The sequence below is a fragment of the Bison bison genome, unplaced genomic scaffold (assembly GCF_000754665.1).
Source record: "Bison bison bison isolate TAMUID 2011002044 unplaced genomic scaffold, Bison_UMD1.0 scf7180017863959, whole genome shotgun sequence".
Lineage (NCBI taxonomy): Eukaryota > Metazoa > Chordata > Mammalia > Artiodactyla > Bovidae > Bison > Bison bison.
In genome coordinates, this window is record NW_011494531.1 from 260333 (window position 1) to 284550 (window position 24218).

General features: G+C 38.8%; 1 protein-coding gene across 1 annotated transcript in view; it reads right to left on the reverse strand.

Annotated features, from left to right (window-relative positions):
• VOPP1 (vesicular, overexpressed in cancer, prosurvival protein 1) overlaps nt 1–24218 on the reverse strand; it is a 174767-nt gene that overhangs the window by 85308 nt on the left and 65241 nt on the right. Inside the window, exon 2 of the mRNA XM_010833932.1 lies at nt 8238–8296. Within this exon, the coding sequence (XP_010832234.1) occupies nt 8238–8296 (59 nt within the window). The remainder of the gene's footprint in view (nt 1–8237; nt 8297–24218) is intronic.

Below are 24218 nucleotides of genomic sequence, written 5' to 3' on the forward strand. Positions count from 1 at the left end.
TGCTGGCATACTGAATGCAGCACTTTCACAGCATCACCTTTTAGGATTTGAAATAGCTCAACTGGAATTCCATCACCTCCACTAGCTTTGCTCGTAGTGATGCTTCCTAAGGCCCACTTGACTTCATATTCTGGGATGTCTGGCTCTAGGTGAGTGATCACACCTTCGTGATTACCTGGGTCTGAAAATGTTTTTCTGTACAGTTCTGTGTATTCTTCTCACCTCTGCTTAATACCTTCTGCTTCTGTTAGGTCCATACCATTTCTGTCCTTTATTGAGCCCATCTTTGCATGAAATATTCCCTTGGTGTCTGTAATTTTCTTGAAGAGATCTCTAGTCTTTCCCATTCTATTGTTTTCATCTACTTCCTTGCACTGATCACAGATGAAGGCTTTCTTATCTCTCCTTGCTATTCTTTGGAACTCTGCATTCAAATGGGTATATCTTTCCTTTTCTGCTTTGCTTTTTGCTTCTTCTCTTTTCACAGTTATTTGTAAGGTTTCCTCAGACAGCCATTTTTCTCTTTTGCATTTTTTTTTCTTGCAAACAACCTCTTCCAACAACACAAGAGAAAACTCTACACGTGGACATCACCAGATGGTCAACACTGAAATCAGATTGATTATGTTCCTTGTAGCCAAAGATGGAGAAGCTTTATACAGTCAGCAAAAACAAGACCAGGAGCTGACTGTGGCTCAGATTAAGAACTCCTTATTGTCAAATTCAGACTAAAATTGAAGAAAGGACGGAAAACCAGCAGACCATTCAGGTATGACCTAAATCAAATCCCTTACAATTATTCGTTGAAGTGAGAAATAGACTAGATTTGATAGAGTTCCTGATGAACTATGGATGGAGGTTCGTGACATTGTAAAGGAGACAGAGATCAATACCATCCACAAGGAAGAACACTACATAATGACAAGGCATCTATCCAAGAAGAAAACATAACAATTGTAAATATTTATGCATCAAATAAAGGAGTACCTCAATACCTAAAGTAAATACTAACAGACATAAAATGGGAAATTGGCAATTACACAGTAGTAACAGGGCACTTTAACACTGAACTTACACCAACGGACAGATCATCAAAACAGGAAGGCATTACGGAAACACAAGCCTTAAATGACACATTAGATGAGATGAGCATAATTGATATCGTCAGGAAATTTCATGCAAATGCAGAAGAATATACTTTCTTCTCAAGGGCACGTGATCATTTTCCAGGATAGACCACATCTTGGGTCACAAATCAAACCTCAGTAAATTTCAGAAAATTTAAATTGTATCAAGCATCTTTTCTGACCACAACGATATGGAACTAGATACCAATTAAAGGAAAACAACTGTAAAAAGCACAAACACATGAATATTAAATAATACATGTCTAAATAAGCAACAGGTTGCTGAAGAAATATAAAGGGAAATGAAAAAAATCCCTAGAAACAAATGACAACGAAAACATGACAACTCAAACCTATGAGATCCAGCAAAAGCAGTTCTGAAAAGGGAGTTTATAGAAATATAATATTACCTCAAGAAACAACAAGGGCATCAAATAGACAACTTACATTTATACCAAAACAACTAGAAAAAGATAAAGAAATAAACCTCAAAATTAATAGAAGGACAGTAATCATAAAGATCATAGCAGAAATAACTGAAAAAGAAATGAAGGAAACAATAGTAAAGCTTAAAAAAATTAAAAGCTAGTTCTTTGAGAAAAGAAAACACAATTGACAAACCATTAGCCAGACTCATCAAGAAAAAAAGGGAGAAGACTGAAATCAATGAAATTGGAAATGAAAAAGGAGAGGTTACAACAGACAATGAGAAATGAAAAGGATCATAGGAGACTATTATGAGCAATTACATGCTAGTAAAATGGACAACCTGGAAGAAATGAACAGATTCTTAGGAAAGTCCAAACTTCCGAGACTGAACCAAGAAGAAACTGAAATGATAAACGAGCCAATCATAAGCACTGAAATAGAAAAACAGTGATTAAAAAATCTCCCCCAAAACCAAAGTCCAGGGCCAGATGGCCTCACAGGTGAATTTTACAAAATTTTAGAGAAGAGCTATTGTCTATCCTTCTGAAACTCTTTTAAAAAATTGCAGAGAAAGACAGACAAATGGATAAGAAAGCTGTGGTACATATACACAGTGGAATAATAGTCAGCTATTAAAAAGAATGTATTTGAATCAGTTCTAATGAGGTGGATGAAACTGGAGCCTATTATACAGAGTGAAGTAAGTCAGAAAGAAAAACACCAATACAGTATATTAACACATATATATGGAATTTAGAAAGATGGTATCAATGACCCTATACGCGAGACAGCAAAAGAGACACAGATGCAAAGAACAGACTTTTGGACTCTGTGGGAGAAGGCGAGGGTGGGATGATTTGAGAAAATAGCATTGAAACATGTATATTATCATAAGTGAAATAGATCACCAGTCAGGGTTTGATGCATGAGAAAGGGTGCTCAGGGCTGGTGCACTGGGATGACCGTGACGGATGGGATGCAGAGGGAGGTCAGAGGCGGGTTCAGGATGGAGAACACATGTACACCCATGGCTCATTCATAGCAATGTATAGCAAAACCCACTACAATATTGTAAAGTAATTAGCCTCCAATTAAAATAAATAAATTTTTAAAAATAAAATAAAGTAAAATAAATAAAGGTTTTAAAAAATAAAATAAAATAAATTAAAAAATAAAAAATTGCAGAGGAAGGAACATTTCCAAACTCATTCTGTGAGACCACCATCACCATGATACCAAAACCAGATAAAGAGAACACAAAAAAATTCCAGGCAAATATCACTGATGAACATAGATTCAAAAATCCTCAACAAAATTCCAGGAAACCGAATTCAACAACACATTAAAAAGACTGTATAACCATGATCAAGTTGGGTTTATCTAAGGGACGCAAGGATTCTTCAATATACACAAATCAATCAATGGGATATACCATATTAAAATTACCATATTAAGAAATTAAAAGATAAAAATCATAGGATAATCTCAATAGATGCAGAAAAAGCTTTTGACAAAATTCAGTACCCATGTATGACAAAAACTCCTCAGAAAATGGGCATAGAAGGAAATTACCTCAAAGTAATAAAAGCCATACACAATAAACCTACAGCAAACATTTTCAAAGGTGAAAAACTGAAAGTATTTCCACTAAGATCAGAACTAAGACAACAGTGCTCAATCTCAATATTGTTCAACATAGTTTTGGAAGTCCCAGCCATGGCAATCATAGAAGAAAAAGAAATTAAAAGAATCCAGTCTGGAAAAGAGGTAAACTCTTTTTTTTGCAGACAACATTCAGTTCAGTTCAGTTCAGTCACTCAGTCGTGTTCGACTTTTTGCGACCCCATGAATCGCAGTATGCCAGGCCTCCCTGTCCATCACCAACTCCCGAAGTTCACTCAGACTCCCGTCCATCGAATCAGTGATGCCATTCAGCCATCTCATCCTCTGTCGTCCCCTTCTCCTCCTGCCCCCAATCCCTCCCAGCATCAGAGTCTTTTCCAATGAGTCAACTCTTCACATGAGGTGGCCAAAGTACTGGAGTTTCAGCTTTAGCATCATTCCTTCTAAAGAAATCCCAGGGCTGATCTCTTTCAGAATGAACTGGTTGGATCTCCTTGCAGTCCAAGGGACTCTCAAGAGTCTTCTCCAACACCACAGTTCATAAGCATCAATTCTTTGGTGCTCAGCCTTCTTCACAGTCCAACTCTCACACTATACATTAAAAACCCTAAACATGCCACCAAAAAATTACTAGAGCTAATCAGTGAATTTGGTAAAGCAGCAGGATACAAAATCAATACACAGGAATCACTTGCATTCCTATACACTAACAATGAAAAATCAAAAAGAGAAATTAAGGAAACAATCCCATTCACCATTGCAATAATAAGAACAAAATACCTACAAATAAACCTACTTAAGGAGACAAAAGAGCTATATACAGAAAACTGTAAGGCACTGATGAAAGATATCAGAGATGACATAGACAGATAAAAGGATATTCCACGCTCCTGTTTTGGAAGAATCAATATTGTGAAAATAACTCTACTAACAAATGCAATCTACAGGTTCAATACAATCCCTAATTTACCAATGGCATTTTTCATAGAACTAGATAAAAAAATTTCACAATTTGTATGGAAACACAAAACACAAAGCAATCCTGAGAGAAAAGAATGGAGCTGGAGTAATCAACCTTCCTGATTTCAGACTATACTACAAATCTAAAATCATCAAGACAGTATGGTACTGGTATAAAAAAAGAAATATAGGCCAATGGAACAACATGCAAAGCCTAGAGATAACCCACACACCTATGGGCATCTTATCTTTGACAAAGGAAGCAAAATATACAATAGAGAAAAGACAGTCTCTTCAATAAGTGGTGCTGGGAAAACTGGACAGCAACAGGTAAAAGAATGAAATTAGAACACTTTCTAACACCATACACAAAGATAAACTCAAAATGCATTACCTAAATAAAGACCAGAAGCTATAAAACTCTTAGATGAAATCACAGGCAGAACACGCTATGACATAAATCACAGCAAGGTCCTCTGTAACCCATCTCCTAGAACAATGGAAATAAAAATAAACAAATGAGGTGGATGAAACTGGAGCCTATTATACAGAGTGAAGTAAGCCAGGAGGAAAAACACCAATACAGTATAATAATGCATATATATGGAATTTAGAAAGATGGTAATAATAACCCTGTGTACGAGACAGCAAAAGAGACACTGATGTATAGAACAGTCTTATGGACTCTATGGGAGAGGGAGAAGGTGGGAAGATTTGGGAGAATGGCATTGAAGCATGTAAAATATCATGTATGAAACGAGATGCCAGTCCAGGTTCAATGCACGATACTGGATGTTTGGGGCTAGTGCACTGGGACGACCCAGAGGGAGGGTAAGGGGAGGGAGGAGGGAGGAGGGTTCAGGATGGGGAACACATGTATACCTGTGGCAGATTCATTTTGATATTTGGCAAAACTAATACAATTATGTAAAGTTTAAAAATAAAATAAAATTAAAAAAAATAAATAAACAAATGGGAACTAATTAAACTTAAAAGATTTTGCACAGCAAAGGAAACTATAAACAAAGTGAAAAGACAAACCTTAGAATAGGAGAAAATAGTAGCAAATGAAACAACTGATAAAGGATTAATTTCCAAAATATACAAGTAGCTCGTGCAACTCATCAGAAAAACAGCTAATCAAAGAGTGGGTGGAAGTCCCAAATGGACATTTCTCCAAAGAAGACATACAGATGGCTAATAAACACATTAAAAGATGTTCAACATCACTCATTATTAGAGAAGTGAAAATCAAAACTATAATAAGATATCACCTCACACTGGTCAGAATGGCCATCATCAAAAAGTCTACAAAAAAAAAATGTTGGATAGGGTGTGGAGAAAAGGGAACCCTCTTGCGCTGTTGGTGGGAATGTAAATTGATCCAGCCACTATGGAAGACGGTATGGAGATTCCTTAAAAAGACAGGAATATAACCACCACATGACCTAGCAATCCCACTACCAGGTATATACCATGAGGGAACCAAAATTGAAAAAGACACATGTACCCCAGTGTTCACTGCAGCACTATTTACAATAGCTAGAACATGCAGGCAAGCAACCTTAATGTCCATCAACAGATGAACAGATAAAGAAGTTGTGGCACATATACACAATGGAATATTACTCAGCCATAAAAAGGAATGCATCTGAGTCAGTTCTAATCAGGTGGATGAACCTAGAGTATATTATACAGAATGAAGTAAGTCTGAAAGATAAAAACATCGTGTACTAACGCATATACGCGGAATCTAGAGAGATGGTACTGATGAACCTATTTGCAGGGCAGCACTGGAGACACGGACACGGAGAACAGACTTACAGACACGGGGCGGGAGGAGAGAGTGAGAAGTGTGGAGAGAAAAACATGGAAACCTATATTATCATATGTAAAACAGATAGCCAATGGGAATTTTCTATATGACTCAGAGAACTCAAACAAGGGCTCTGTAACAACCTAGAGGGGTGGGATGGGGAGGGATATGGGAGGGAGGTTCAAGAGGGAGGGGATATATGTATACCTATGGCTGATTCATGCTAATGTTTCACAGAAAACAACAAAATTCTATAAAGCAATTATCCTTCAACTAAAAAAATAAATAAATGTTTAAAAATCTACACACACAAAAAAAATGCTGGAGAGGGTGTGGAGAAAAGGAAACCTTTTTGCACTGTCCGTGGGAATATATATTGATACAGCCACTATGGAAGACAGTATGGAGATTCCTTTAAAAACTAGGAATAAAACTACCATATGACCTAACAATCCTACTACTGGGCATATACCATGAGGAAACCAAAACTGGAAAAGTCATACATACCCCAATATTCATTGCAGCACTATTTACAATAGCTAGGACATGGAAGCTACTACCTAGATGTTCACTGACAGATGAATGGATAAAGAAGCTATGATACATGTATACAACGGAATATTACTCAGCCACAAAAGACCACATTTGACTCAATTCTAATGAAGTGGATGAACTTAGAGACTATTACATAGAGTGAAGTAAGTCCGAAAGAGAAAAACAAGTATCGAGGATTAATGCATATATATGGAATCTAGAAAGATGCCACTGATGAAACTATTTGCAGGGCAGCAATGGAGACACAGACATAGAGAAAAGACTTGTAGATACGGGAGAGGGCGGAGCAGAGAGTGCGACAAATGGAGACAGCAGTATGGAAACACATACACTACCATATGTGAAATAATAGCCGGTGGCAATTTGCTATATGATTCAGGGAGCTTGAACCGAGGCTCTGCGACAACTTAGAGCGGTGGGATGTGATGGGGAGTTGGAAGGAGGTTCAAGTGGGAGGGGACATACGTACACCTATGGCTGATTTATGGTGATGTATGGTGGAAACCAACACAATATTGTAAAGCAATTTTTTTTAAAAAGCACTAAAGCTTTGCAAGGAAAATTCACTGTACTAAGAACCAAATCTTTCATCTCCCTGTTATCCCACAACCACTTTTCTTCAAGATGACAACTCTGTAATTAGAACCAAAACCCCTTTGCTGCTGCTTTATCTTTCAAGTACATTTTGTCTTTCTGCGGCTGCAGAGTATTTCTGCCAGGACTACACCCTGTGGGGCACTAAGGACTCCTGCTTTTCAATATGAAACCAAGGCAGAAAAACTGGCCCTTTACCTGTATTCCATTCCCATTCACAGCCCAGCAACTTTCTCCACACACACTGATCTCTTCAAGATTAAAAACTGAAGAAAGACAGGTAAGAAAAATATACATCTTGGCCAGTTAAGAAATAACCCTCTTGGCTATTATGTATAGTATTCCCTGCCTAATCTCCCCATATACAAAAAGAAAATAGTTCCTGCTATAACAATTATATGCATTACTAAAATTTTTCATGTTTAACAAAATTCAATACAAGGGTTTTTGGGGAAAAATTGCTTTGACGCATTCCACTTGAAACTTACGGAACTTCAAAACATAATAAAAAATATTAATTGATAATCTAGACAGTTAATCTAGGTGTGTCAGTGGAGCTAGTGGCTTCCATAGCAGATATTTAAAATACAGCAAAACAAATACAGCAATGCTTTAATAAAAGCAGTACTGGCAGGGGCTGAGGGCACAGGAAGAGGCGTACCCTGCAGACATGCAAGGCTGACTGCACCTGCCTAGAGAGGTGCCAGGGCCAGGTGACCTTTGTGATCACTCTCATCTCTCCTTCTCTTTCTCTCACACTCACAGCAGAGCTAAGTACTTTTTCCTGCCCTATTCAAATACAAAATACTTTCCTACCACCTCTGCTCCCTTTGACTAGGAAGATTTGTATAAATCAGTATAATGTTGGCCTTGTTTAGACATTCTGCCCTCACCAATCACATACAGGCTAACATGCCTCACAGAACAGAGCACTCAGGATTCTACACTGTCCTTAGAGCAGCTGGTCTGAATCCTTAGGGAGGCTGCCTGCTCATTCAGGGGCACAGGCAAGTGAAACCAGGGCTAGAGGCCTCCCAAGGCTGGGTTTGCCCCATCTCATAACCACTCCTGTGATCTATGAAAGAAATAATTCTCAGAGAAAGATGTGATCACAGATAAGTGCAAATACTTACATATAATAAGTGGGATAGAGTCCTTCAAAATACCAGCAATGTTTTTTGGCCTCTGTGCACTGGAAATAAAAGGAAGAAAAGGTTTGTCAGTGAAAACTCATTTGCATACTGTTGAGAAGATCTCACGCAAAAAAACAAGGAAGGATGAGTGAAAGCAGCTTAAAGTGTGAGAAGCACACATTGGCGGGACAATGAACCAGAGGGAGATTTACCTGCTATGTGACTTTTTATTTCTTCAAAATTTTTGAAAGAGAAGAAAACATCTCTTTCCCTATCATTTTTGTAGCTTTTCTAAGTACAAGGGGATGAATACTTCATTAAAATGCAAATTTAAAACAATCCATTTTTAAAAATTCACATGGTATGATACTTCAAATATCTAAAGATGCTAGAAATAATTACACAGATTCTCCCTAATTTTTGTTTTTGAAAAACATCTTCCAGAATTTTAACATTTCTAGATCTTTATATTTCAGGATATAATGACTCTCGAACAACATGGTGGTTCAGAGCACCCACCCTCCACACAGTTGAAAATTCACGTAGAACTTATAGGTCAGCCCTCCATCACCATGGCTCCACAGATCATATAGTGTTGTTGTATTTACTATTGAAAAAAAAAAAATCACGTGTAAGTGGAGCCATGCAGTTCAAACCCATATTGTTCAAGGGTCTCAGTTCAGTTCACTTCAGTTGCTCAGTCATGTCCGACTCTTTGTGACCCCATGAGTCGCAGCACACCAGGCCTCCCTGTCCATCACCAACTCCTGGAGTTCACTCAGACTCCCGTCCATCGAATCAGTGATGCCATTCAGCCATCTCATCCTCTGTCGTCCCCTTCTCCTCCTGCCCCCAATCCCTCCCAGCATCAGAGTCTTTTCCAATGAGTCAACTCTTCACATGAGGTGGCTAAAGTATTGGAGTTTCAGCCTCAGCATCAGTCCTTCCAATGAACACCACGGACTGGTCTCCTTTAGGATGGAATGGTTGGATCTCCTTGCAGTCCAAGGGACTCACAAGAGTCTTCTCCAGCACTACAGTTTAAAAACATCAATTCTTCAGTGCTCAGCCTTCTTCACAGTCCAACTCTCACACCCACACATGACCACTGGAAAAACCATAGCCTTGACTAGATGGACCTTTGTTGGCAAAGTAATATCTCTGCTTTTTATATGCCGTCTAGGTTGGTCATAACTTTCCTTCCAAGGGTCTACAGTATTCCAAAAGGCATATTGCCCAGTGGGCACCTATGCCTTCCAGACTGTGAGACAGAAGTGATCTGATACAATCAGTGGGGGTCCTGCCCTCATTCATTCCCAGGGATGAGAAAGATGGAAGAGGGGGACAAGGAGGGACTTCTCTGTGCTTTCCAAGGAAGTTGAGGCTGAATTTTCCAGATGGCAGGGCTGAGCAGATATGATACCACCCTAGAGGGTTCAGTATCTCAAACACCTGACAAGTGACAGGAAGCCAGTAGCACCAACTGCAAGTAAGAGCTCCAAGCAGAAATGCTCTGACTGAGTTGAGCAAGGCTTTTCTAAAATTACTCCACTCATGCCATTATTTTAAAAAAATACACAACTTCCTACCTTCATGACCCAGTTCATTGGCTCCCATATGTAAATAACACCTTCAAAATATTACAATGCAAAAGTACCAGCAGGAAAAGGCACAGTGAAAACAAAGCTTTCTTTGGGTAAGGCAGGGACCGACTGTGTTGTTCACCCCCGTTTCCCGGGGTGTTTGCTGATGCCCTTCTACCTCAGTCTGCCTGATAGCTGTAGAAGGTCAGAAACACACCCCAAATCTACAGCAGAACGCCAAGGGAGAGGTGAGTATGAATGTTACGTGTTAGGCTGGCTAAATTCAATGAGTTATGAAAAGAGCATGAAACACTGGATTTAAAAATATATATATGCTTTAAGACACTCAGAAGCACATTGGGGCAGCCTGAAATGACCCAGCTTTATTAATGGAAAATGAATTTAATTTAGACTAGGTTAGCTCTTGTCCAATTCAAGAAACGAAGTTCAGACAGCTAAAGAAATCAATTTATTTTGTCAAGGAAGAGCAATTCCAGGTCTGTACCCTAAGTTTCAATTCATTTCACTAGAGACTTCTATGATAAACTGAGAAACCAGGTCTCATTTCCAGGTGGCATTTCCAATGTCTCTTCTTCATTCTCCATCACCACTAGAGACAGACACACTTTCTTGGAATTTGACACTCAAGATCCACACACAGTCAAGAAATGGTGTCCCTAATGCCAGTCCTAAAACTCGGGACACCAGAGCCAAGTCCAAGCCCCCACTTATTGCTGCTCTGGTCACCCACATGGGCATCTCACTGGAGACTCAGACCCACGGACCCAGGAGCAAGGGCCAGCAGTGCCTCAGCAGTCCTGGTGTCTGCTGTGGGACAGCCCTTTACCTGAAGACCTCCTATTCAAAGCAGCCACATTTTTGGACCCAAGCACCACATCTCCTAACTCTTAAGATAACAACAAAAATAGTATCATTGTTGCCTTTTAGGATTTTTTTCTTGGTGTGTCAATACGAGGAATGCCATTTTACAGATTAAACACTGGGACCCCTCACAGGTGTCTTGCTCAAAGCCACATTTCTTTACAGCATGGTTTCTCCTAGATTAATCAACATTACCCTGAAGAACTTCCTTTGCCAACCTCCCATGTCCCCATGTTGTATGACTGGAGGACAGACTGACATTAGATCTGCTCCCAGTTCCACCATCAGCAGGTGAGAGGCTTGGGAAGGCAGGTTCCCAGTTTGGGCCTCCTCTGAACTTAGCAGCAGCACAGGTGGTAGGAAGGTGCACATCCATATCTAGCAGAACCCATGGGAGCATGAGCTTCAGAGCTACCGCAGGTTAAATAACAACTTGAATTGTGAGACAGCCCAACTCTCAGACACTCCCACATGTGGCTGTTGGGAAGGGAGAGCAATCTCTGCAAAACTATGGTTCCATTTCTCTTTCACGGATTCCCTCTCCACAAAGATGGAACACCACATGCACAAGGTTATGTACTGTGGCATTATTTCTAATAAAGAAATTCTGGAAACAATGTAAATACATACTCATATCAGGCTGATCAGATAGAGAACAGCATGTCCATACAATGGAGGACTAAGCAGCCAACAAGAATGAAGTTTCTCAGAACCTGAATGAAATGATTTCTACAATGCAGTGCTGTGAAAAAGCAATATTAAGAAGGGCACATGTAGCACATTAATTTTAATGGAAAAGGAAACTTGTACATTTGGTTAATTTTTTTACAAAAAGAACCACAGGAAAGGTATAGTGAAAAGTAATGAGAATACTTGTCCTGTAGGGGAGGTGGCAGAGGAGTGGCAGAGGCTGGGGCGGGAATGAGGATTCTGTGAGTATACTTTTCTTTTTTTGGCCACACTGCATGGCATGCAGGATCTTAGTTCCCTGACCAGGGATCAAACTTGTGCCCCCTGTAGCAGAAGTACGGAGTCTTAACCATTGGACCATCAAGTAAGTCCCCAAGTATACGGTTTTATATAGGTTGATTTTCAAATCATGTAAATGTTTTTCATATTCAAAAAACAAAGTCTGGAGAAGGAAATGGCAACCCACTCCAGTATTCTTGCCTGGAGAATCTCATGGACAGAGGAGGCTAGCAGGCTATAGTCAGTGGGGTTGCAAAAGTGTCAGGCACAACTTAGTGACTAAACAACACAACGCTTAAATTGTACAATATGATGCATTTTAATATATGTGTGCAACTATAATATCACAAAACTAAGGTGATGAACATATCATTACCCACAAAAATTTTCTTATGCCCCTTAATGATCTCTTCTTGTCCTCCCTATCCAGATGCAACTATTGATTTATTTCATTTCATAATACATTAGTTTGAATTTTCTAGAATTTTATATAAATGTAATACAGTATGAGGTTTTTTTTACCTTCTATCAGTAAGCATAATTGTTTTGAGATTATTTACTGTTGTTGGGAATATCAATATATTATTCCTTTTTGCATTGAGTAATGTTTCCCTGTGTATGGATGTTATACAGTTGCTTATCCATCAATTATTAACAAACATTTAGGTTGTTTCCATGGCTTCCCTGGTGGCTCAGATGGTAAAGAATCTGCCTGCAATGTGGGTGACCCAGGTTCGATCCATGTGTTGGGAAGATCCCCCGAGAAGGAAATGGCAACTCACTCCAGTATTCTTGCCTGGAGAATTCCATGGACAGAGGAGCCTGGTGGGCTACAGCCCATGGGGTCACAAACAGTTGGACACAGCTCAGTGAGTAACACACTAGGTTGTTTCCAGGTTCTATCTTTTAAAAATATAGCATATTTGAAACAAAAAGAAAAGAAAAAAGTAAAGTCAAAAAAGGATTTTTTAAAAACCCACTTTCCCAAGCTTGAAGCAATTCCCTGAGTTCCATCATGGAGTTCCTCCTACACAGGCTACCACTTTGTTGGGAGCAACCACACAGAGGGAGCTGGGATTAACACAAGAGACTTACAAAACCACCCTCCCCTCCTGCTGCCCAAAGATGCCAAGGTCGCCCTTTTCTGCCCACTCTTGCTCAGACCATCTCTAGTCTCTTCTCAGCATTTTCTGGGTGTCTAGTAAATCCATTGGTGCTTGTTGACTATTTTGGCGATGACCTTTCATCACTCATCACTAAAGTCACTCAAATAAGATCTATTTTTAAAATAGTAACCCACTTTGTTCCTTTATAAAATATTCTCTAAGAAAATGTTGCAGTTATATTTCCTGAGACAGAAGAGAAAAATCTCTGTTAAATTGAGCTAGCTACCTAACATTTAAATTCTTGAAATTTGCTAATATCCAGGCAACTTCTTCACTACTTTTGGATGCCAGACTTTCACAACAGCTTTTATCAATAGAGCAACAACACATATATATGGTACCTCACAAAAGTTAACACATCATTATATCATTTTACAGCTGAATAATATGAAGAACACAGGTCATGTTTCATTAATTGTAAGACAGTTTCATTAACTGTAAAACTCAATGAGGACTGGGGAGTCCTGATCCTTTCCACTGTTGAGTCTCTCCTCCAGTAAAAGCTGGTTAACTGAGCACCAGTGTTAAAGTCACCTTGCACAAGCACCTGAGAGACCCAGTGGTAAAAATGGAGATTAGGCTCTCCAGGGAGGAAGTGTAGAGGGAGATTTCTGCTGGAACCCTCCCAGGATGGAGAGCCAGGTTCTACCAAGTGAACGTCTACCAGCAGAGCCACAGTTAGCCTACTGATTCCAGTTTCCAAATCAGCATAAACACCAAAATTCAGGGTGTTTGCAGATAGCTCAAGCATTGCAGATGTGGTCAAAATGGGCATTTGTAAAGTGAGGGTGCTTTCCAGAATGCTCCCCAACAGTGCTGGGCTATCAGAGGCAACCCCATAGACAGGCAGATGGCAGCATGGCAAAAAGTAGGAAGAAGGCACTGTGCCAGGCTCCACTGCACCGGGGCCAGGATGAATCCACCTGTAGAGGAAGGATGGATTAACACCTAGAGAACTGTATTCCAATTCTGACGGCCACTCACCAACCACGCTGTCAGTTGGCCTGGCTCTCAGCATCCTCTTCTAAAGTAGGATGGACTCTCATCCCTGCTGGATGCATGAGAGAGCTTGATGAACTAATTGAGACTGAATACCTCAAAATGCCTGGCCAGACCAGGGAATGGCTCCAGGAATCCCACAGCCAGTTAGCACTCTATTTGGAAATATGCATCCTGAAGCCAGCTTTCTTAATTCTCTGGAACAAATGACTTCTAAGGCTTATTTTCACTGTGATCATTTATCACTTAAGAAAAAGCAAAATGTCCTGAAAATAAAGATTCTAAATACATAAATACATTTTGGAAAACTGTGGTATGCAGTTTTCTAAAATCTCCTTAAAAGAATAAGCCCCTTTCCAAAAAGAGTTTGAAAAGTAAACAAGGAGGGGGGAAAAAAAACTACTTCAAGGTTTTATGTCTACCTCCAAAAGTAGCTCAACCCATTCTATAAAGATATTACCATGACTTCTTAAAAACTGACCATCTACTGAAACAGAAAATACATTTGTTAGGAGAGATCAGCCAGCTACTTGCTGTCACTGATGGTGTCCTCGACAGCCAGGATGCCCCACCATGTTCTGGGCAAACAGTGGGCCTTCCCTGAGCTCAGAGAAGCACTAATAGTAAAGCTATCTATTTCCTGAAGAGAGAGTGGAGTGTAGCAACATTCAATTTATAAACTATTGACAAAGTAGAACCTGCAGGAATGCAAGAAAACATTTACTGTCAAGCACAATCCAAGTGAGAGAATCTTAAGATTTAAACTGGAAAGCCTTGTAAGTTATCTGTACTCAGGAAAGAATCCTAGCGGTCTGTCATTCAAGGACTATGATATTATAAATGTAGTTGCTGCTGCTAAGTCGCTTCAGTTGTATCCGACTCTGTGAAACCCCATAGACGGCAGCCCGCCAGGCTCAGCCATCCCTGGGATTCTCCAGGCAAGAACACCGGAGTGGGTTGCCATTTCCTTCTCCAATGCATGAAAGTGAAAGGTGAAAGTGAAGTCGCTCAGTCGTGTCTGACTCTTAGCGACCCCATGGACTGCAGCCTACCAGGCTCCTCCGTCCATGGGATTTTCCAAGCAAGAGTACTGGAGTAGAGTGCCATTGCCTTCTCCGATAAATTTGTTAAGCCCTCCTAAACATTGTTATCCATAGTGAGCCAAGAATAGGCCCCAAAGAACAAATCCTTGCTAATCTCAAATGATAATCCTCATATTGACAGAAATTATTCTACATCTATTTCCACTGTATAGGAAGAATCATGATGCCACTGTTTGATAAAATTGAACATCCTTTTTCTGTTCCAAATTCAAAGAATCAGTACCACAATACTAATCAAGTTCAAAGATCAGTACCACAATACTGATCAACTTTGAGAGAACTGACCTGTGACTTTGGACACATGGTGGTCAAGAGCAAGCTCTAAGGGATTCAAAGCACTGAGGAGTTTATCTAAATTCTATCCTCCTCCTTCCGTTCAGTGGAGGCTGCATTGGGATCTCTGAATAGCAAACTGGCAAATGAGGGCTTCACTAACGGAACTAATCCCACCTGCAAAGTAAGTACCTTTGTTTCACTTATTGTGGTAATAACTTTAGGTGGTCTGTTATGGACCAATAAGTACACAATCTGCTGTGAGACAGTGGCAGGGGGCTCCCCAAGAAAATCAGCCTGATGACTCTCTCCATTCTGTGCTGGAACCTGGTGCTTCTTTTACTTTCATCAACATGCCTTGAGGCTGCATTCAGTTCAACCCAGTTAGCTTCAGCCCAGTTAGCTAGGGCATCCACAGTCTCATGGAGAGAGCCTCTGAGACACTGGCTGGTCTTGTGCTTAGCACCAGAGACAGAGGCAGAAGGTACGGAGAGGCCCTGTTGAAGTCTGATAAAAAATATACAAAGGCAACGCTTGATCCTCACTGGGGCAGAGCTGCCAGAGGCTAGAAAAAACCCTAATAGTGCTATCTCCTGCTCCTGTGGCCACCAGCACCCCTGTGTACCTGGTGCTTCCAGGGTCCCCACAATCCAAGCAGCTGTGCCACTTCCACGCATGGTCCTCCAACTCCTGCAGATGACCGACACGCAGAAGTTGAGATAAAACCACAGTTAAACCCCAGGGGCAGTGTGGCGAAGGAAGAGGATTGAAAACCTCCCCACCAGCTGTACAAGCTATAGATCAAATCCATACAATCTAGGTGGACTCTGTATCTATGGAATATATAAAAAGGACAATGAGTGTTCTCACAAAAGAAAATGCCCTAGCTGTAGCAGGGGTGGACAGTGAAGGCAAAAACACATAGGAGTAAGGCAAGATTAGAGTCTGAGCTGCCCACACAGCAGGTCCAGAGACAAGCCCAGTACTGGAGGGCCTCCTATGGATGCAGAAGTGGGCTGTGACTCACAGTGCTGAAAAGGATACTGACAGCTGAGATCCAACAAAAATATTTATTATTATGCTTATATTCGGAATTGTTTTGAATGTTTTCTCTTCTATTTTTTGTGTTCTTGTAGTTGCTATTTCTTTTTTTATTATTAACTCTGTTTAACCTGCTGAGAAACTTTTTTTTAAAATCACACTTTTTATTTCCATTACATAATTCTAACTCTATGTTGGGTTTTGGGGTTTCTGTGGGGTATTTTCATTTTCCTTTTTAAATTGTGTTTGTTTCTCATATTGTTCTTTTCCTGCTGTAGTTATTCTTTTATATATGTTTATATATATGCTATATATATATAAATGTTATATTTTTATATGTATGTTTCCATATATGTTGTTTATATATTTATTAGCTTATATGCAAAGTACATCATGCAAAATGCCAGGCTGGATGAAGTGCAAGCTGGAATTAAGATGGCCAGGAGAAATATCAAAAACCTCAGATATGCAGATGACATCATGTGGCAGAAAGCAAAGAGAAACTAAACAGCCTCTTGTGAAGATGAAAGAGGAGAGTGAAAAAGCTGGCTTAAAACTCTACAGTCAAAAAAACTAAGACCATGTCATCTGGTCCCATCACGTCATAGCAAATAGATGGCAAATGATGGAAATAGTGACAGACTATTTTCTTGGGCTCCAAAATCATTGCAGATGGTGACTGCAGCCATGAAATTAAAAGACACTTGTTCCTTGGAGAAAAGCTATGACCAACCTAGACAGCATATTAAAAAGCAGAGACAGTACTTTGCTGACAAAGATTTGTCTAGTCAAAGCTATGGTTTTTCCAGTAGTCATGTATGGATGTGAGAGTTGGACCATAAAGAAAGCTGAATGCTGAAGAATTGATGCTCTTGAACTGCAGTGTTGGAGAAGACTCTTGAGAGTCCCTTGGACTGCAAGGAGATCCAAGCAGTCCATCCTAAAGGAAATCAGTTCTGAATATTCATTGGAAGGACTGAGGCTGAAGCTGAAACTCAACTACTTTGGCCACCTGATGCGAAGAACTGACTCACTGGAAAAGACCCTGATGCTGGGAAAGACTGAAGGCGGGAGGAGAAGGGGACGACAGAGGATGAGATGGTTGGATGGCATCACCAACTCAATGGACATGAGTGTGAGTAAGCTCTGGGAGTTGGTGATGGCAAGGAAGCCTGGCATGCTGCAGTCTGTGGGGTTGCAAACACAACTGAGCAAATGAACTGATATATATTTATACATGCCATATACTTGTATATATGTAAAAGAATAACTACAGCAGGAAAAGAACAACATGTGTATATATGCATTTTTCTATATAGTTCTATTTTTCTTTTGTTTTCTTCCTTTTCTCTGTTTCACCATGTTTGTTAGTTTGTTTGGCTTTCTTTGCTCTATTCCCTAGTTGGTAATCTCCTTTGGTCTTGTTTTCTGGGTTGTGTTTTAGTTAGTTTTGTTTTTAGTTGGTTGATACCATTCTTAGCTTTCTTTGCCTGCCAGGTCACTGTCTTGTACTTTGTTTTCTTTGGACTATTTTGGTGGTGTGTGTGTTTGTGTGTGTTCCTTTGGTTTTGTTATTATTGGCTGATTGTCCGTTTATCTTTTGTTTAGGGTTTGTTTTTTGTTTATTTTTGTTTTTGTGTGTTTGTTTTAATCTTCTTTAATGCCATAACAAATGACTTGTAGGATCTTGGTTCCCTGCCAGAGGTTGGGTTAGAGCCTTTGGGCTGGGGAAACTGAGTTCAGGATACTAGACTGCAGAGAACTCCTGACACCAGGGAGTGTTAACTACTGAGAACTCCCACGAAGCCTCCACCTGTGTCCAAGACCTGACACCATCTAACTGTTAGCAGCACCCAGTACAGGATATCTCACCCAAACAACAAGACAAAAACAGCAGACAGGCTTCCCACAGATACCCCAAAACATGCTACCTCACAGCCCTACCCACCAGAGGGAAAAAAAACACAACTCTTCCCACCAGAACACAGGCACAAGTCCCTCCCAACATGAAGCCTACACAAAGCACTGAACCAAACCCAGCCACTAAGGGTAGAGACCAAAAGGAGTAACTGTGACCCTAGAGCCTGGGGAAAGTAAGTTAGAAAAAATGAATTAAGATAGAGAAATACTCTGCAAATTAAGGAAAAAGGTAAAAACTCAGAAGGCCAAATAAACAAAGAGGAAATAGGCAAATTATCTGAAAAAGAATTCGGAGTGACAATAGTAAAGATGATACAAAACCTCAAAAATAGAATGGAGAAAATACAAATCAATTAACACACTAAACAAGGACATAGAAGAAATAAAGAACAAACACACATAAATGAACAACATAATTACTGAAATTAAACATACTCTAGAAGGAATCAATAGCAGAGTGACTAACTGAAGCAGAAGAACAGGTAAGTGAGCTGGAAGACAGAATGGTGGAAATAACTGTTAAAGAGCAGAATATAGAAAAAAGAATGGAAAGGACTAAGGACAGTTTCAAGAGACCTTTGGGATAATATTAAAAGCATCAACGCTCGAATTATAGGGGTCCCAGAAAAAGAAGAGAAAATGAAAGAGTCTAAGAAATTTTTTGAACAGACTATAGTCGAAAACTTTAATAACATGGGAAAAGAAATAGCCAGTCAAGTCCAAGAAGCACAGAGATACCAATCCAGGATAAACTCAAGAAGAAACATGCTGAGAAACATAAATCAAACTAACAAAGATTAAAAACAAAGAAAAAATATTAAAAGCAGTAACAAAAAAGCAACAAGTAACACACAAGGGAAACCCCACACAATTAACCACTGATCTTCCAGCAGAAACTCTGCAGGCTAGAAGGGAATGGCAGGACACAGTTTAAGTACTGCAAGGGAAAAATCCACATCTAAGAATACTCTATCCAGCAAGGATCTCATTCAAAATTGAGGGAGAAAACAAAAGCTTTACAGACAAGCACAAGTTAAAGAGCACCACCAAACCAGCTTTATAGCAAATGTTAGAGGGACTTCTATATGGAGGAAATACAAGAGAAGGAAGAGACCTACAAAAACAAATCCAAAACAATTAATAAAATGCCAACAGGAACATATATATCAATAATTACTTTAAATGTAAATGACTTAAATGCTCCAACCAAAAGACATAGACTGGTTGAATGGATACAAAAAGAAGACCTGTATACATGCTGTCTACAAGAGACCCAGTTCAGACCTAGAGAGTGAGAATATGGAAAAAGATATTCCATGAAAATAGAAATCAAAAGAAAGCTGGAGTAGCAATTCTCATATAAGACAAAATAGACCTTAAAATAAAGACTATTATAAGAGATAAAGAAGGACACTACATAATGATCAATGGATTAATCCAGAAGACATACCAATTATAAATATTTATGCACCCAACACAGGAACACCTCAATACATAAAGCAAATGCTAACAGACAAAAAACTCAACAGATGCATAAAAAGCTTTTGACAAAATTCAGCACCCATGTATGATCAACTCTTCAGAAAATGGACATAGATGGAAATTACCTTACCATAATAAAGGTCATATATCATATACCAGAACTGACTCATTTGAAAAGACCTTGATGCTGGGAAAGATTGAAGGTGGGAGAAAAAGGGACAACAGAGGATGAGATGGTTGGATGGCATCACCAACTCGATGGACATGAGTGTGAGTAAGGTCTTGGAGTTGATGGCAGGGAAGCCTAGCATGCTACAGTGCATGGGGTCACAAAGAGTTGGACATGACTGAGCGACTGAACTGAACTGAACAATAAACCCAAAGCAAACATTATTCTCAATGGTGAAAAACTTAAAAACATTTCTTCTAAGATCAGGACTAAGACAAGGGTGCAAACTCACCACTACTATTCAACATAGTTTTGGAAGTTCTAGCCATGGCAATCAGAGAAAAAAGAAATAAAAGGAATCCACTCTGGAAAATAAGTAACTCTCATGATTTGTAGACAACATGATATTATTCATTGAAAACCCTAAACATGTCACAAAAAAATTACTAGAGCTAATCAGTGAATTTAGTAAAGTTGCAGGATACAAAATCAATATACAAAAATCACTTGCATCCCTATATGCTAACAGTGAAAAATCATAAAGAGAAATTAAAGAATCCCATTTACCACTGCAACAATAAGAAATAAACCTACCTAAGGAGACAAAAGAGCTGTCTATGGAAAACTGTAAGATACTAATTAAATAAATTAAAGAAAACATAAACAGATGGAGAGAGATACTATGTTCCTGGACTGGAAGACTCAGCACTGCAAAAACAGACTGTATTACACAAAGCAATCTACCAATTAAATGCAATTCCTATAAAATTACCAATGGCATTTTTCACAGAATAAGAATAAAATATTTCACAATTCGTATGGAAACACAAAGTCCCCAAATATCCAAAGCAATCTTTAGAAAGAAATGAGCTGGAATGTGTCAAGAGGCACAAAGAGTCCCATACAGGATAAACCCAAGGAGAAACACACCAAGACACATACTTATCAAACTAACAAAGAAAGTTTAAACTAAACATAAAGAAAGAATATTAAAAGCAACAAGGGAGAAGCAACAAGTAACATACAAGGGAAACCCCATATGCTTAACAGCTGATCTTTAAGCAGAAGCTCTGCAGGTCAGAAGGGAATGGCAGGATATATTTAAAGTACTGAAAGGGAAAAGTCTACAACCAAGATTACCATACCAGGCAAGGATCTCATTCAAAATTGTTGAAGAAATAAAAAGAAATAAAAAGCAAAAGTGAAGAGAATTAGTACCACCAAATCAGCTTTACAACAAATGTTAAACAGACTTATATAGTCAAGAAATAACAAGAGAAGAAAAACCCCATACAATTAAGAAAATGGCAATAGGAACATATATATCAATAATTACTTTAAATGTAAATGGATTAAGTACTCCAACCAAAAGACATAGACTGGCTGAATGGATACAAAAACAAGACCCATATACATGTTGGCTACAAGAAACCCACTTCGGACCTCAAGACACATATAGATTGAAAGTGAGAGGATGGAAAAACATATTCCATGCAAATGGGAAGCAAAGGAAAGCTGGAGTAGCAATTCTCATATCAGACCCTGAAGGATGGGATAGGGAGGGAGGGGGGAGGGGGGTTCAGTATGGGGAACACACGTACACCCATTTTTTTTTAATAAAAAAAAGAAAAAATAAACCTTAAAATAAAGAATATTACAAGAGATAAAAAGGACACTACATAATGATCAAGGGATCAATCCAAGAGGAAGACATAACAATTGTAATATCTATGCACCTGACATAGGAGCACCTCAATACCCAAGACAAACATTAACAGACATAAAAGGAGAAATTGACAGTAACACAATAATAGTTGGAGACTTTAACAGCCCAACCATACATGGACAGATCATCAAAACGGAAAATTAATAAGGAAACACAAGTCTTAAATGATACATTAGACGAGTTGGATCTCACTGCTATCTTTAGGACCATCATTCCAACCAAATGCTGAGAATACCTCTTCTTCTCAAGTGCACATGGAACATTCTCCAGGATAGACCACATCTTGGGTCACAAATCAAACCTCAGTAAATTTAAGAAAATTGAAATCATACCAAGCATCTTCTTCAACCACAATGCTATGAGACTAGATATCAATTACAAGAAAAAAACTGTAAGAAACACAAACACATAGAGATTAAAAAACATTTTTCTAAATAACAAGCAGGTTACTTTAGAAATCAAAAGGGAAATGAAAAACTTTCTAGAAACAAATGACAGCTAAATCACAACAACTCAATACCTATGGGATGCAGCAAAAGCAGTTCCAAGAGGGAAGTTTATAACAGTACAATCCTACCACAAGAAACAAGAAAAACATCAAATAGACAGCCTAACTTTACACCTTGTTACAACTGGAAAAAGAACAACAACAACAAATTAGTAGACGGAAAGAAATCATGAAGATCTGAGCAGAAATAAATGAAAAAGGAATGAAAGAAACAATAGTAAAAATTAATTAAACTAAAATCTGTTTCTTTATGAAGATAAACAAAATTGACAAACCTTTAGCCAGACTCAACAAGAAAAACAGAAGAATCAAATCAACAAAATTAGAAATGAAAAAGGAGAGGTTACAATAGACAGTGCAGAAAAACAAGGGAGTATAAGAGGCCATTATGAATATGGCATTAAAATGGATAACCTGGAAGAAATGGATTCTTCGAAAAGTTCAATCTTCCAAGACTGAACCAGAAAGAAATAGAAATTATGAACAAACCAATTACAAGCATTGAAATTGAAGCTGTGATACAAAACCTCCCCCAAAACAAAAGCCTAGTACCAGATGGGTTCACAGGAGAATTCTACCAAACATTTAGAGAAGAGCTAATGCCTATCCTTCTAAAACTCTCAAAAAACTACAGAGGAAGGAACACTTCCAAACTCATTCTATGAGACCACCATCACCCTCATATCAAAAGCACACAAAGACAACACAAAAAGAGAAAACTACAGGCCAATATCACTGATGAATATAGATGCAAAAATCCTCAACAAAATTTTAGCAAACAGAATTCAGCAACACATCAAAAAGCTCATGCACCACGATCAGGTTGGGTTTATTCCAGGAATGTAAGGATTCTTCAATATATGCAAATCAATCAATGTGATATACCATATTAACAAATTGAAAGATAAAAACCATGCGATAATCTCAATAGATGCAGAAAAAGCCTTTGACAAAATTCAGCACCCATTTATGATAAAAACCCTTCAAAAAATGGGCATAGAAGGAACCTACCTCAACATAGTAAAGGCCATATATGATAAGCCTACAGCAAACATTATTCTCAATGGTGAGAAACTGAAAGCATTCCCCCTAAGATCAGGAACAAGACAAGGGTGTACACTTTCACCACTATTATTCAACATAGTTCTGGAAGTCCTAGCTAGAGCAATCAGAAAAGAAATAAAAGGAATTGTGATAGGAAAAGAAGTAAAGCTCTCACTGTTTGCAGATGACATGATACTATACATAGAAAACGCTAAAGATAGTATCAGAAAATTACTAGAGCTAATCAGTGAATTTAACAAAGTTGCAGGATACAAAATCAATACACAGAAATAATTTGAATTTCTATATACTAACACTGAAAAATTAGAAAGAGATATTAAGAATTCAATCCCACTCACCATTGCAACAAAAAGAATTAAATATCTAGGAATAAACTTACCTAAGGAGACAAAGTAGGGAAAACCACTAGACCATTCAGGTATGACCTAAATCAAATCCCTTATGATTATACAGTGGAAGTGAGAAATAGATTTAAGGGACTAGATCTGATAGAGTGCCTGATGAACTATGGACAGAGGTTCGTGACATTGTACAGGAGACGGGGATCAAGACCATCCCCATGGAAAAGAAATGCAAAAAAGCAAAATGGCTGTCTGGTGAGGGCTTACAAATAGCTGTGAAAAGAAGAGAAGTGAAAAGCAAAGGAGAAAAGGAAAGATATAAGCATCTGAATGTAGAGTTCCAAAGAATAGCAAGGAGAGATAAGAAAGCCTTCATCAGCGATCAATGCAAAGAAGTAGAGGAAAACAATAGAATGGGAAAGACTAGAGATCTCTTCAAGAAAATTAGAGATACCAAGGGAACATTTCATGCAAAGATGGGCTCGATAAAGGACAGAAATGGTATGGACCTAACAGAAGCAGAAGATATTAAGAAGAGATGGCAAGAATACACAGAAGAACTGTACAAAAAAGATCTTCACGACCAAGATAATAATGATGGTGTGATCACTCACCTAGAGCCAGACATCCTGGAATGTGAAGTCAAGTGGGCCTTAGAAAGCATCACTATGAACAAAGCTAGTGGGGGTGATGGAATTCCAGTTGAGCTATTTCAAATCCTGAAAGATGATGCTGTGAAAGTGCTGCACTCAAA